The 16441-nt window shown below is 42.1% G+C and overlaps 1 protein-coding gene across 4 annotated transcripts in view; it reads left to right on the plus strand.

The window, feature by feature from the left end:
• Positions 1-16441, plus strand: part of SETX (senataxin) — a 98937-nt gene that overhangs the window by 51043 nt on the left and 31453 nt on the right. For all 4 annotated transcript variants that reach the window (XM_025359226.1, XM_025359225.1, XM_025359227.1 and 1 more), the window contains exons 12-15: positions 7539-7712; positions 10334-10566; positions 11584-11751; positions 12621-12777. In XM_025359226.1, the coding sequence (XP_025215011.1) occupies positions 7539-7712; positions 10334-10566; positions 11584-11751; positions 12621-12777 (732 nt within the window). The remainder of the gene's footprint in view (positions 1-7538; positions 7713-10333; positions 10567-11583; positions 11752-12620; positions 12778-16441) is intronic.

The raw sequence follows: 16441 nt of genomic DNA on the forward strand, positions 1-16441 counted from the left end.
TTTTTTTTTTTTTTTTTTTTTTTTTTTTTTTTTTTTTTTTTTTTGAGGCGGAGTCTTCACTCTGTCGCCCAGGCTGGAGTGCAGTGGCGCGATCTCGGCTCACTGCAAGCTCCGCCTCCCGGGTCCGCGCCATTCTCCTGCCTCAGCCTCCCAAGTAGCTGGGACTACAGGCGCCCGCCACCGCGCCCGGCTAATTTTTTTTTGTGTTTTAGTAGAGACGGGGTTTCACCGTGTTAGCCAGGATGGTCTCGATCTCCTGACCTCGTGATCCGCCCGCCTCGGCCTCCCAAAGTGCAGGGATTACAGGCGTGAGCCACCGCGCCCGGCCGAGCATCTTTTCATATATTTAGTAGCTGTCTTAGTAACCTCCTTTGGAAAGTGCCTGTTCAAGGCTTTTGTTCACTTTCTGTTGTCTTTTTTTCAGTTGATTTGTAGGAGTTCTTTATATAATCTGGGTAGAAGTCATTTCCTCACTTTGACTTGCATTCTGACTCTTTTTAGTGATGTCTTAAAAATTCCTTTTTCATTCTTACTGAGAATTGCTTATTTGAACATAGTAAATACATCAGTCTTTTATTGTTAGTGTTCTGTGTCCCGTTTCTTAAACAGAGTAGGAAATCTTTCTCTGCTGCAGGTTGCAAATTACATTCTCTTGCCTTCCTTTGCCCCCATCCCCATCACCCATGGATCAGGATCTCTCTTACCTTCTAGAACAAAGGTTAGCAAACTACACCTTGCAGATCCACCTACCCCATGTATTGTTTTTGTATTGCCCTAGGGTACGTTTTTTATGTTTTTTTTTTTTTTTTTTTTTTCCTTAAATGTAGAGATGGGGTCTTGTGCTGTTGCCCAGGCTGATCTCAGACTCCTGGTCTCAAGTGATCCTCCTGCGTCATCAACCTGCTGAAGTGCTGGGATTACAGGTGTGAGTCACCTCGCCCAGCTGGTTTTTACTTTATTAAAGCTTTATAAAAAAGAGACTGTAACAGGCATTATGTGTAGTCCCACAAGCCTATCTGGCCCTTTACAGAGGAAATTTGGGAACCCCTTTTCTAGAAGCTTTGTTGTTTTGTTTGTGACTGAGGTATGTGGGTTGGGTTCCTTTTTTTTTTTTCCCCCCCAAGTAGAGGTCTAATTATCCCAGTGCTATTTATTGAAAGACCATTTGTGCTTCACTGCACTGCTATGTTTGTTATGAGTCTAGAGTCCTCTTAATGTCTGGGCATCAGTCTGTTCTTCTTGAGATCATTTGCCTACCCTTGTGCTTATATCACATTGTTTACTTTATCTAGCTTTATATAAGTTTTAATAACTCATAGAGCAAGTCCTCCTACCTTGTTTTGTTTTGTTTGTTTTTTGTTTGTTTTGTTTTTGAGATGGAGTCTTGCTCTGTCGTCCAGGCTGGAGTGCAGTGGCACGATCCTGGCTCACTGCAACCCTCTGCTTCCCAGGTTCAAGTGATTCTCCTCCCTCAACCTCCCGAGTAGCTAGGACTACAGGTGTGCACCACTATGCCTGGCAAATTTTTGTATTTTTAGTAGAGACAGGGTTTCACCATGTTGGCCAGGCTGGTCTCGAACTCCTGGCCTCAAGTGATCTGCCCATCTTGGCTTCCCAGAGTGCTCGTGTGAGCCACAGTGCCTCACTCCCTTCTACCTTGCTCTACTTTTTGAGTGCTTTGGCTATTCTTGGCCCTTTGTATTTCTATATAAATTTGCTATTCTTGGCCCTTTGTATTTCCATATAAATTTGTATTTCCATATAAATTTTTTTTTTGAGACGGAGTCTCGCTCTGTCGCCCAGACTGGAGTGCAGTGGCCGGATCTCAGCTCACTGCAAGCTCCGCCTCCCGGGTTTACGCTATTCTCCTGCCTCAGCCTCCCGAGTAGCTGGGACTACAGGCACCAGCCACCTCGCCCGGCTAGTTTTTTTTTGTATTTTTTAGTAGAGACGGGGTTTCACCGTGTTTGCCAGGATGGTCTCGATCTCCTGACCTCGTGATCCGCCCGTCTCGGCCTCCCAAAGTGCTAGGATTACAGGCTTGAGCCACTGCGCCCGGCCTTTTTTTTTTTTTTTTAAAGACGGAGTCTCGCTCAGTTGCCCAGGCTGGAGTGCAGTGGTGCGATCTTGGCTCACTGCAAGCTCTGCCTCCCGGGTTCACACCATTCTCCTGCCTCAGCCTCCCAAGTAGCTGGGACTACAGGCGCCCGCTGCCACGCCCAGCTATTTGTTTTTTGCATTTTTAGTAGAGACGGGGTTTCACCGTGTTAGCCAGGATAGTCTCGATCTCCTGACCTCGTGATCCGCCCGTCTCGGCCTCCCAAAGTGCTGGGATTACAGGCGTGAGCCACCGCTCCCGGCCGGAGGAATTAATATTTTATTTTGAAATAATTGCAGATTTTTAAAAATTGCAAAATTAGTAGAGTTCCTATAACCTTTACCAAGTTTCCTCAAATGTTAACATCTTATGTAAATACAGTACAATGATCAAAACCAGGGTTTTATGTTGGTATGAACTAGGAGTTAATTAGACCTTATTCATATTATACCACTTGTCTGTTTTCTGCTCCAGGGTCCAATCTAGGATCACAAATCCCATTCAGTTGTGAGGCCTTCTTAGTTTCCTTCAGTCTAGAACAATTAACGTCCTCATTCTGTCTTTATCTTTCATGGCGTACATGTTTTTAAAGAGTGCTGTCCAGTTACTTTTCACAATGTCCCTCCATTTGGGTTTCTCTGATATTTCCTTGTGAGTCAAATTCAGATTTTGCATTTTTGCCAAGAAAACATACAAGCCATTTGTGCTCTTCTCAGTCTGTCAGATCGGGAGGTACATGATGTTGATAAATCTCATTGCTGGTGATACTAACTTCCATCACTTCGTTAAGGTGGCGTCTCATGTATCTGCACTGTAAAGTTACTGTTTTTTCATTTGTAATAAGTGAATGTCCAGTTTCTTGTCCTTTTTTTTTTTTTAATGGTTTTCCTTTTTATTTCTTTTCATTTTTGAGGTATTTCTTCAAAATAGTTTTTTATATCCTCAAATAAGTAGCTAATATGTTTAATTCAGTATTCTTTTTTTTGAGATAGAGTCTTACTCTGTTACCCAGGCTGAAGTGCAGTGGTGTGATCTCTGCTCACTGCATCCTTCGCCTCCCAGGTTCAAGTGATTCTCCTGCCTCAGCCTCCCAAGCAGCTGGGATTACAGGCACGTCCCACCATGCCCAGCTAATGTTTGTATTTTTAGTAGAGACAGGGCTTTGCCGTTTTGGCCAGGCTGGTCTTGAACTCCTGACCTCAGGTGATCCTCCTGCCTTGGCCCTGCAAAGTGCTCGAATTACAGGCGTGAGCCACTGCGCCCAGCCTAATTCAGTATTCTTTTCCTTCCCACTTGTTTTGGGGAGAATTTTCTTTCTTTTTTCTTTTTTTTTGGTTTGTTTTGTTTTTGAAACAGGGTCTGTTTCAACAGCCTGTCGCCCAGGCTGAAGTTCAGTGGCACAGTCACAGCTCACTGCAGCCTCAAAATCCCAGGCTGAGAATTTTCATTAGTATGTTGGATCTCCGTTTTCTTATTTTTTTTGTAACCTTTACATATGGATTTATTAATTTTATTTCTATTTCCGAGATAATGAGATGGTTTAAGCAATTACAAGTTCAGTGACACCCTTTTTTGCAAGTGTAGTGAAGTCCAGAGTTTGTTCCACTTTTGAGGGTCTTGCAGGACTCTAAATTTTCTCCCCTTTTGGTTCTACTTACAGTATGCAGTTATAAAAGGGTACTTCTCCCTTCTTGTCTTGTCCCTCAGAAGCTTTGAGTTTCAAATACTGCCAGTTCAAACCCCATGAACCATTAAGACCCTGTGCTGTATGCTGTATTCTGATTTTTGTCAGAGTGCTGCTTTAGTATTTTCACACTTGAGTTGGTCTTACCCTTCTCCTGGTAGATTTGGAGCTGGCTGAGGCTCCTGAGCTCTCTTTTTTTGAGACAGAGTCTTGCTCTGTTGTCCCAGACTGGAGTACAATGTCGCGATCTCAGCTCACTGCAACCTCCGCCTCCTGGGTTCAAGCAATTCTCCTGCCTCAGCCTCCCAAGTAGCTGGGGTTACAGGTGCTCCACCATGCCCGGCTAATTTTTGTATTTTTGGTAGAGACGTTGTTTCACCATGTTGGCCAGGCTGGTCTTGAACTCCTGATCTCAAGTGATCCACCTGCCTTGGCCTCCCAAAGTGCTGGGTTTACAGGTGTGAGCTAGTGCGCCTGCGTGGTGTTTTTAATTTTGGTGATTCAAGCGGGTGTGTAGTAGTATGTCATTGTGGTTTTAATTTACTTTTCTAGAATGACTAACAATGTTGAGAATCTTTTCACAGACTTACTGGCAATGTACATATCCCTTCATGTATTTTCCATTTTTACTTGGATTGCTTGTCCTCTTATTTTTACTTATTTTTCAGTTCTTTATATCCTAGAGACAAGTTATTATATTTATATATTGAAAATATTTACTCCTAATCCTTGGCTTACCTTTTAATTTTCCTAACAGTATCTTGCATAGAGCAAAAGTTTTGATTTTGATGGCATCCAGTTTATCAGTTTTTTTCTTTTATGGTTCATGCTTTTTGTGTCCTAAGAAACATTTACCTAACCCACGGTCACAATTTTCTCCTATTTTTTTTTCTAAATTTTATAGTTTAATTTTAGTGTTTATGTTGATGACCATTTCAATTTTATTTTTATATATGACATATGTAAGGATTTAGGGTTTTTTTGCTTTTTTAAAGGTAGAATTCAGATGCAGTGGTTCATACTTGTAATCTCATCACTTTAGGAGGCCACAACAGGAGGATCACTTGAGGCCAGGAGTTTGAGACCAGTCTGGGCAAAATAGCAAGACCCTGTCTCTACAGAACAGTAAAAAAAAGTTAGCTGAGCATGGTGGCACACACCTATGGTCCCAGTGACATGGGAGGCTGAGGCAGGAGGATTTCTTGAGCCCAAGTGTTTAAGGCTGCAGTGAACTGTGATCATGCCACTGCACTCCAGTCTGGGAGATAGAACAAGACCCAGTCTCTACAAAAATAATCAAAAACAATGTAAAAATAGGTGCTCAGTTTTAGTGTTACTTCTTAAAAAATGTAGCCTTTCTCATTGAATAACCTTGCCATTCAGTAACTTGGCATATTTGTCAGCATATCAGTTGATCTTGATTGCAGGTCTGCTTTTAGACACTGTTTTCTTTATCTGTGTAGCTGCCTTACACCAATACCACAGTCTCTTATTGTTGCTTTATAAAAAAATACTGAAATTGGATAGTTTAAGCCTTCCAGTTTTGTTCTTTTTAGTTTGTTTTTATTGTCATCAGTTTTAGAATCAACTTGTCAACATTTATAAAAATGCCTGCTGGTTTTTTTGTTTTTGTTTTTGTTTTTGTTTTTGAGACGAAGTCTCACTCTTGTTGCCCAGGCTGGAGTGCAGTGGTGCAATCTTGGCTCACAGCAACCTCCACCTCCCGGGTTCAAGCAGTTGTCCTGCCTCACCCTCCCGAGTAACTGGGATTACAGGTGCCTGCAACTGCACCCGGCTAATTTTTGTATTTTTAGTAGAGATGGGGTTTCACCATGTTGGCCAGGCTGGTCTCAAACTCCTGACCTCAGGTGATCTGCCTGCCTCGGCCTCCCAATGTGGTGGGATTACAGGCGTGAGCCACCATGCCTGGCCTTTTTTTTTTTTTTTTTTTTTGAGACGGGGTCTCGCTCTGTCACCCAGGCTGGAATGCAATAGTGCAATCTCAGCTCACGCAAGCTCCACCTCCCAGGTTCATGCCATTCTCCTGCCTCAGCCTCCCAAGTAGCTGGGACTACCAGTGCCTGCCACCATGCCCAACTAATTTTTTGTGTTTTTAGTAGAGATGGGGTTTCACCGTGTTGGCCAGGATGGTCTCAATCTCCTGACCTCGTGATCCACCTGCCTTGGCCTCCCAAAGTGCTGGGATTACAGCCACGAGCCACCGCGCCCAGCTGCCTGCTGGTATTTTTACTAGGATTGCTTTAACTCTAAAGATTAATTTGGGGAGAGCTGACATTTTAACAGTATTAAGTCTTAGGCCTTGAACTTAGTACATTTCTTCATTTGTTTAGGCTGTCTTCAGTTTCTCTCAACAGTGGCTTGTATTTTTCAGAGTATAGGGCTAGATTCAGCAGTTGGTACTGAACTTTATTCCAGTGCTTTCTCTGTTTTCCTAGTCCCACGTAGTTACCACTTTCTTTTCCCATTTGTTTGAAATGCATAGAAGTTGCAAAATTCTTGTATGTACAGTCACGAGTCACTTGATGGGGATACGTTCTCAGAAATGTGTCGGGCGATTTCATCATCATGCCAGCTTCTCACGATGTTGGTAACATGTTGGTAACACCTAGGCTATCAATCTGTACAGCATGTTACCGTACTGAATACTGTAGGTAATTGTAACATGGGGAAGTATTCTTGTACTAAACATAGAAAAGATACAGTAAAAATACTATCTTATGGGACCACTGTTGTATATATCCGGTCCATCACTGACCACAGCAACATTATGCAGTCTATAACTACTTGGATTTGTTCCCGAATTTTCTTCAGGGATTTTGAAAGTTGGAAACAAATGAGAGAAATTTAGTTAAAAGCCAGAATAGGCTGGGCATGGTGGCTCAACCCTATAGTCCCAACACTTTGGGAGGTCGAGGCAGGCGAATCACAAGGTCAGGAGGTCGAGACCAGCCTGGCCAACACGGTGAAACCCCGTCTCTACTGAAAATACAAAAAAAATAGCTGGGTGTGGTGGCGGGCGCCTGTAGTCCCAGCTACTCGGGGGGCTGAGGCAGGAGAATGGCATGAACCCAGGAGGCAGAGCTTACAGTGAGCCGAGATCGCGCCACTGCACTCCAGCCTGGGTGACAGAGTGAGACCCAGTCTCCAAAAAAAAAAAAAAAAAACAATAAACCTAAAGGAAAGAAAATGTATTAGCTACTATTTTGGCCTTATGGCAGTTTTGAAGAATACTATATTCTGTAGCTGATATTTTTAATATTTTAAGTTTTTGATTGAATTAGATTACCATTTTAAAGTATATGCTGGCCGGGCGCGGTGGCTCACGCCTGTAATCCCAGCACTTTGGGAGGCCGAGGCGGGCGGATCACAAGGTCAGGAGATCGAGACCACGGTGAAACCTCGTCTCTACTAAAAATACAAAAAATTAGCCGGGCGCGGTTGTGGGCGCCTGTAGTCCCAGCTACTTGGGAGGCTGAGGCAGGAGAATGGCGGGAACCTGGGAGGCGGAGCTTGCAGTGAGCTGAGATCCGGCCACTGCACTCCAGCCTGGGCGACAGAGCGAGACTCCGTCTCAAAAAAAATAAAAAAAAAATAAAATAAAATAAAGTATATGCTGAGTCCATTAGTGCTGTGTATTTTTGAACTTAATACAAGGATTTAATTTCTTTTAAGTTAATCTTATTTAAAATAATTCTCTTAGAGTTATATAAATTCCGACTTCTTGTTGTTTCATAGTTTATCTGGAAGAATGTGAATTGGCTAAACAGCTTTATCCAAAGGAAAACGATTTGGTGTTTTTAGTTCCTGAGAGAATAAATGAAGAGAAGAAAGATGCAGAGAGAAATGACATACAAGATCTCCACGAATATCATTCTGGTTATGTTCATAAATTTCGCCGCACTTCAGTCAGTAAGTAAATAATGAGACATTGACAGGAAATGTCATACAATCTCGTCTTCTAATTTGCTTCTAAATTGTGTATATCAAGTGTATTTGATATACATTTACCAAACATGTTTTTGCTATGTTGATTACTTGCCGTTCAGAGTCTGTCTTCTAGTTTTTCTAGACTTACCTGGAAATGACCTTGTATTTATTTTTGTAATGTTCTGTCCTTTTGTTACATTTCTTTATCCGTCATTGTGTTTGCTATAAAATGGACCATTTGCAGACCATCTGTTGTTTGTTAAATTACGTTTCATCCTTAGTTTTGTGGCCAATTACTAATGAGATGACCAAACATGAAACTCACTGTAAGGAATCTGCTTACATCACTTCCATCCATTGTATGTTTCTCCCTAGATAATTTAATAACAAAAATGTTCCCCTAAATTTAATGAATACCAGATGTATGCAGTGATACTTGTCCCTTTTTTTTTTTTTTTGAGACGGGATTTCACTCTTGTTGTCCAGGCTAGAGTGCAGTGATGCCGTATCGACTCACTGCACTCTCCGCCTCTTGGGCTCAAGCGATTCTCCTGCCTCAGCTTCCCAAGTAGCTGGGATTATAGGCATCCGCCACCAGTCCCGGCTAATTTTTTGTGTTTTTAGTAGAGACAGGGTTTCACCATGTTGGCCAGGCTGATCTTGAACTCCTCACCCCCATCCACCTACCTCCCAAAGTTCTGGGATTACAGGCGTGAGCCACCATGCCCGGCTGAGACTTGTCCTTCTTATGCACATTTATAATCTTCCCTGAAGCCCCAAAAGGTACTAGAAATTATTCCTTGTTCATCAGAAGATCATGGCTCAGGGATGTTAAGTAACCTTTTCAAGGCTATCATCAGTGTTAAGTGATAAGTCCAGAATTGAAACCTGCTTTTGTTGACTGCGAAGTCCACATTGTTTTTCTTATGCCAAACTGCCTTTTGGCAGTTGCAACTTTTTTAGTCTTAGTTATGTGAAGAGAGGAACATTATTTTATTATTCCTTCTCCTTTTTGCATGATATCTTAAAAGTAGCAATAAAGTGTGTCAACGTTGTACTGCATTATAACAGGTGTACCGTGTTTATTTGTGTGATCAGGGCTTAATTCTGTAGATACATTTAGGATACGTTTAGAAGAGTTGCAGTGAGGATTGATGTCTTACTCTGTGCTTTTGGCTCCTGAAAACGATTACCTTTGCCAAATTTATAGTTCTAAGGCAGTCTCCTTCCCTGAACTCCTCGTAGATCAAAATCATCTCTCGGATATCTCCATTTGGAAATGTGTTAGACATTTCAAATCCACTAGTCCAAAAGTTAACACTTGATTTTCTGCCTGACATTTGCACTTCCTTCATTCTTTCCCATCTTGTTAATTGGGGCCTCCATTCTTTCAGTTACTCAGACCAAAAACCTTGGAGTTATCCATGATCCTTACTTTCTCTCACACCTCACTTCTAATTTGTCAGCAGATCTGATTGACTTTTCCTTTGCAATATATCCCGAATCCAGTTCCCACGTCTACTAGTGCATCCTGGTCCAAGCTGTCATTAACTTTTACCTAAATTACTATGGTAACCTTGTAAGTGGTCTTTTTGTTTCTGTACTTTTATTATTGTAGTTATTCTTTGTTCTGAGGTAAGAGTGGTTCTTTCAGTTTGTGAGATAAAGCATGTTATTTCCCTACACAGAGTGCCCGATGGTTTTCTACCTGATCCTGAATAGCGTTCAGAGTCATTACTGCGATCTGCACAGCCCTATAAAATACAGCCCATTTTACTCTGAGTCGCTAAGCATTCTTCTCCCTATTTTTCCTTCTAGCCGTGTTAGCCTTCTCCCTATTTCTAAAATATTCCTGGCACATCTCTGTCTTCAAAGATCTTTGCAGTTGCTGATTTTCTGTGTGTAGCACTGTTTTACCCCCTGCTAAGTGCATACTCCCTTACTTCAAGTCTCTACTCAAATATTTCATCAGGAAGACCTTCCTGGACCCGCCTATCCGCCTCCATCCCCATCACTTCCTCCCTTTGTCTGTTTTCTTCAGAGCACTTACTACCACCTGACATATTTATTTGGTTATGTGCCTCCCTCTTCTAGAAAATAAGCCTCTGGAGGACAGAACATTACTGGGTTCAGGAAGCAGTCCATAAATATTTATTGGGTAAATTATGTAAATAGGCCGGGCGCGGTGGCTCAAGCCTGTAATCCCAGCACTTTGGGAGGCCGAGGCGGGTGGATCACGAGGTCAGGAGATCGAGACCATCCTGGCTAACACCGTGAAACCCCGTCTCTACTAAAAATACAAAAAACTAGCCGGGCGCGGTGGCGGGCGCCTGTAGTCCCAGCTACTTGGAGGCTGAGGCAGGAGAATGGCGTAAACCCGGGAGGCGGGGCTTGCAGTGAGCCGAGATTGCGCCACTGCACTCCAGCCTGGGTGACACAGCGAGACTCAGTCTCAAAAAAAAAAGAAAAAGAAAGAAAAAGAAAATTATGTAAATAATATCCAAAAATAATGTTAAAATTACCTAATTCTGCATGACCTTTTAAACTAGGCAACACATTATTCAGTGATAACTGAAGTTGCTTTTTCTCTTTCTTGACGATAGTGCGTAATGGGAAAGCTGAGTGTTACCTTTCCATCCAGACTCAAGAGAATTTTCCGGCCAATTTAAACGAACTTGTGAATTGTATTGTAATCAGTTCTCTGGTAACGACACAAAGGAAGTTGAAAGCCATGTCTCTGTTGGGTAGTCGGAACCAACTGGCTAGAGCTGTTCTGAATCCAAACCCTATGGACTTCTGTACAAAAGATTTACTAACTACAACATCTGAGAGAATTGTGAGTGATGATTATATGATACTAGATAATTTCATGTTAGGATGCTAAAGCATCATATTTTTAGCTGCTACATATTCTTGTATGTCTACAACAAAGACATGTTCACGGTGAACAGTTTAGTGTTAGTTTTCTTTAATATTGCAAAGTATGTAATTTAGGTTAGTCAGCTCACCTCAGGAAAAGGTACAGTACAATAACAGTTGAAGGTTGCTGGAAGAGCAACATTAAAATGTTAGCTCAGCAGCCTACTTAATGTGCATTCGATGAGAAGTCTCAGGTTTAGTGGTGTTAAATTTACATTTGAATGATTGATGGAGAATTGGCTGGTATTGTTGGAAATGCAAAGATGAAGTTGTCATCTGAACATGTGAAGCTGTATATAAACCCTACGAAATTAACACAGAGAAATGCAAAAGGAAAGTAATATTTTTTGAAACTCTACTGTATGCTATGGCTTTCATGTGCATTATCTCAGTCTGTTCTCACTTTCAAGGAATCCTAGATTTAATGAGTAACAGAGGCTAAGGCTTAGGTTAGGAGTGTAGTGACCCAACTTTTGTAAGTGAGTGAAGCTTAGACTCAGATCTGACCCTGAAATCCACGTTTGTTCCCCTGTACACATGTGTTAGGAAATACATAGTCTCGGGATGTTTTCACTAAGGAGAAAATTGACTAAAGAAGGAAGAAAAACAGAGTAGTAAAAAGAAAAGGTGTGGATTAGTAAGTGCAGTTTATTGTAGTTATCTTTGCAAGAATAAAACACAAAAATACGGTTGTGGTATTTGTAAGTACTTGAAGCCTTACAGACACTGATTAGTAATTAGTAATGAGCTTTCTTTCCAGCAGTGAACGTGTTTTTAGATTAAGGGTCACTTTGGTGCCCTTATCTTGTCTGACCATAACCAAAGCTTTTGTCTGAAGCATTGAAAGAGATTTGAACAGGTCTTTTTCATGGTCTTCCTTTCAAATTCCACTACAGAAACAGCAACTCATTCTCAAAAATGTGTTTTTATATAGATTGCTTACTTAAGAGATTTCAATGAAGACCAAAAGAAAGCAATAGAAACTGCATATGCTATGGTGAAACACTCACCATCAGTTGCCAAAATCTGCTTGATTCATGGACCACCTGGAACAGGAAAATCAAAAACTATTGTCGGCCTCCTCTATTGTCTACTGACAGAGGTAGGTATGGGTGAGGGCACTGATGCCGTTAACTAGATGCATCATTTTACTTTACTTGAGTTACCTGACATGTAAATAAGTATTAATATGCCATTTCTTCCTTGCTTTGTGTGTATTTTTTATATTGTGTGTAACTGTCAGAGACAAGGGTGGCAGAGGGAGGGAAGGTTATGAGAAGTAAAAAGAGGAAAAAAACCACTATTTTATGGGAAACAAATCGTAAGGATGAGAATGATGGCCTTCAGGCTTCACTCTAGGCCACAGCTAATACTGTGAATGCTGGGCTACATTTTGGTTGGATCGTGGGTTTTTTTTTTTTGTTTTGTTTTGTTTTTTTTGAGACAGTGTCTCGCTATCATCCAGGCTAGGGTGCAGTGGCACGATCTCGGCTCACTGCAACCTCCGCCTCCCACGTTCAAGTGATTCTCCAGCCTCAGCCTCCCAAGTACCTCCCGAGTAGTTGGTACTACAGGTGTACACCACCACCCACAGCTAATTTTTGTATTTTTAGTAGAGACAGGGTTTTGCCATGTTGGCCAGGCTGGTTTCGAGCTCCTGACCTCAAGTGATCTGCCTGCCTCAGCCTCCCAGAGTGCTGGGATTACAGGCGTGAGCCACCGTGCCTGGCCTGGATTGAGTATTGATTAAAGTACATGGATGATAAAGTAAGGCTCAGAGCAGTTACGACAAATTTTTTTGCTAGAGTAATTTTAAATATCAGTGTAAGATGTAGATGCTTTTATTTATTTTTAACTTTATTATGAGAACTTTCAAAAATACATGGAAGTAAAGACAAACTTTAAAGCTATATAATAGAGCTCACCCATATTTTTTGTGTTTTTTTGGTATGTGTATGTGGCAAACTGTAGAACCAGAGGAAGGGGCATTCAGACGAAAACTCCAATGCCAAAATCAAACAAAACCGTGTCCTCGTGTGTGCACCTTCCAATGCAGCTGTTGATGAACTCATGAAAAAAATTATCCTTGAATTCAAAGAAAAATGTAAAGACAAGAAGAATCCTTTAGGTATGATACTTTTGTGGATTTTTAGTTTGTTTTTGTTTTCAGTGTTAAGTGTAGGCAACTTTGAATGACAAAGGAAAGAGCAAGTCAGTCCTGGTAATAGCTTCTACTTGAATCTGTGGCTTGTTAGTTCATTTAGCAAGTATTTCATTGAACATTTACCCTGTGCCAGGTACTGAGGTTTCATCAGTGAAGACTTCAAGGAGACACACGGTCTAGTGAGGAAGTAGGTCAATATAGAGTGTGATAAGTTCCACAGTGGGGCTAAAATGTGGGGTGTTTCAGACACCTTAGAGGGACCCCAGTTCAATTGTGTGAGGGTTAGAGACGGGCAGTTAGGAGTTAGCCACAGGAAGTAGAGGGTTAAGGAATACTTGAGCGCAGAGATTGCCATAAAAAAAAAGAATCAGGGCAAAAGAGCCTCAGATGGTTCATGAGGTTCCTAGAGCATTAGGTGGTGGTGAAAGATGAGACTTGGAGTTTCACTAAGCACAGGCTTAGTGAAAACAATCATTGTTTACAGTCACTGAGTGTTGGCTATGTGTCAGTAATTCTCAAAATAATCCCAGGAACTTGGTGTTAACCCTACCATCTGTATTTTGTAGATGGGGAAACTGAAGCTGAGAAATGTTAATTACACTAGAGGGATAACTTTTTTTGGTAGAATGTACATGATAATGAGCATTACAACGAATGATTCAGGGCACTGAAGTGAAGATGTGAAATTATTTCTTTTTTTAACCTTAACACTCATTTTTCGTATCACTCGTATTGAGTGGTATAGTTATGGCTTTGTATTTGATGACCTTTCCAAGCTCGTATGTCTTGTCTTCCCTACCAAATTTAATTTTCCTTAAGGATACCTAACAGGGCCTTTTAACAGGATTTGATTTAACAGACTCCAAATACAGTGACTTAAATATAATAGAAGTTTACTTCTTTCTTTTTGTTAAAAAGCCCAGAGTTGGGCAGTTAAGAACTGGTACCAGAATCACTGGTATGGCGACTCTGCCTTAGAGAGTCCTTGGAGACCCAGGCTCCATGTGGTTGCTCCACCATGGGTGGCCTCTATTCTCGAGTGCACCTGTGGTCAGGATAGCTGCTCCAGCTCCAGCAAACATGAGGAAAAGATGAAGATGGGGCAGAGGGAACATACTAGCCTTGTTATAAGGAAAGTTTCTAGGTCCTGCCAATAGCACCTCTGCTTATTTTCTTTTGGCCACACCGATGTATAAGAGAGGCTGGAACATGTCATCTTTATTCTGAGGGATCACACATGTTTTTCCTTATATCACATATGTATTACATACACATAGAATTCATTTGCTCTTAAAACATACAGTACATTGTGAATCTCTGATTTACATTTTTCCACTTGCCTTTAGATTTGTGAGATTGATATTGTGAATAGCTGTCATCACTCATATTAACTGCTATAGTGTGTTTCATTGAAGGCATGCAAAATTTATTCATCGATAATTTAGTTTCTTTTCAATTTTTTATTTCAAACTTGAGATGAGCATTAAAAAACTTTACTAAAACACGGGTCTCTAGCATATGTATATCTCGAAGTGAAAATGTGGGGGTTCAAGGGTTTGTACATACTCAGTTTTTTAGGTAGTACCAAATTCTTGAAAGTGATTGTACCAGTTATGCTCCCAAGAGCAGTCCCTGTGCAGCATGCGGTTGGTAGTTTCAATTTGCCTTTCCCTGATGGCGTGAGCTTAAGCTGCTTTTCAGGTGTGTATTGACTGCACAGCTGGGCCAGGACTAGGGTGAGGAAAACGAGGTGTCTAGGTTGGATTTTTTATTTTTTATTTTTTATTTATTTTTTTTATTTTTTTTGAGACGGAGTCTCGCTCTGTCGCCCAGGCGGGAGTGCAGTGGCCGGATCTCAGCTCACTGCAAGCTCCGCCTCCCGGGTTTACGGCATTCTCCTGCCTCAGCCTCCCAAGTAACTGGGACTACAGGCGCCCGCCACCACGCCCGGCTAGTTTTTTGTATTTTTTAGTAGAGACGGGGTTTCACCGTGCTAGCCAGGATGGTCTCGATCTCCTGACCTCGTGATCCGCCCATCTCGGCCTCCCAAAGTGCTGGGATTACAGGCTTGAGCCACTGCGCCCGGCCTATTTTTATTTTTTTGAGACGGAGTCTCGCTCTGTCGCCCAGGCTGGAGTGCAGTAGCACGTTCTCAGCTCACTGCAGGCTCCGCCTCCCAGGTTCATGCCATTCTCCTGCCTCAGCCTCCCGAGTAGCTGGGACTACAGGTGCCCGCCAAAATGCCCGGCTAATTTTTTGCATTTTTTTAGTAGAGACGGGGTTTCACTGTGTTGGCCAGGATGGTCTCGATCTCCTGACCTCATGATCCATCCACTTCGGCCTTCCAGAGTGGGATTACAGGTGTGAGCTACACGCCCAGCTTTATTTTTTTTTTAAATTAGAGAGCAGCCCAGGCGCGGTGACTCACACTTGTAATCCCAGCACTTTGGGAGGCCAAGGTGGATGGATCACCTGAGGTCAGAAGTTCGAGACCAGCCTGACCAACATGGTGAAACTCTGTCCCTACTAAAAATACAAATTAGCCGCACGTCGTGGCATGGGCCTGTAATCTCAGCTTCTTGGGAGGCTGAGGCAGGAGAATCACTTGAACCTGGGAAGTGGAGGTTGCAGTGAGCTGAGATTGCGCCCTTGCACTCCAGTCTGGGCAACAAGAGTGAAGCTGTCTCTAAGTAAATAAATAAGAGAGCAAATGATATCCTCTCTGAGTAGAGAGACCTTTTTTCTTTTTCAGTACTTTCATTTTCACTTTCCAGTGGTCCTCGGTCTCCTTTAAGGAAATGACTTGAACATCTCTCCATTAAGTATATTTCTGAGTTTTGTGTATACCTGTTATTAGGGTAAAGAGTTGCTTTCTCATTAGCGTTTTTATCATGAATGGGTGTTGAATTTTATTGCATGCTTCAAATGGTAATGAAATTTTTCTTTAATCTGTTAATATGGTAGATTACAATGTTTTTCTGATGTTAAAATATCTTTGATTCTTACAGAATAAGGTCACCTTGGTGTCTTGATTAGTTTTTAATACACTGCTAGATTGCTAGTGTTTTATTTAGGACTTTGAAATTAATGTTCATCAGTGAGGGCAGCCTGTAATTTTTGTTACACTATATTTGTCTAGTTTTAGTACTGAGGTTACATAGGCTTTAAAAAATTATATGGGGTCGGCCGGGCGCGGTGGCTCAAGCCTGTAATCCCAGCACTTTGGGAGGCCGAGACGGGCGGATCACGAGGTCAGGAGATCGAGACCATCCTGGCTGACACGGTGAAACCCCGTCTCTACTAAAAAAATACAAAAAACTAGCCGGGCGAGGTGGCGGGCGCCTGTAGTCCCCGCTACTCGGGAGGCTGAGGCAGGAGAATGGCGTAAACCTGGGAGGCGGAGCTTGCAGTGAGCCGAGATCTGGCCACTGCACTCCAGCCTGGGCGACAGAGCGAGACTCCGTCTCAAAAAAAAAAAAAAAAAAAATTATATGGGGCCTGGTGTGGTGGCTGACACCTGTAATTCCAGCACTTTGGGAGGCTGAGGCGGGCGGATCATGAGGTCAGGAGATCGAAACCATTCTGGCTAACATGGTGAAACCCCCTCTCTACTAAAAATACAAAAAAT

The sequence above is a fragment of the Theropithecus gelada genome, chromosome 15 (genome assembly GCF_003255815.1).
Source record: "Theropithecus gelada isolate Dixy chromosome 15, Tgel_1.0, whole genome shotgun sequence".
NCBI lineage: Eukaryota > Metazoa > Chordata > Mammalia > Primates > Cercopithecidae > Theropithecus > Theropithecus gelada.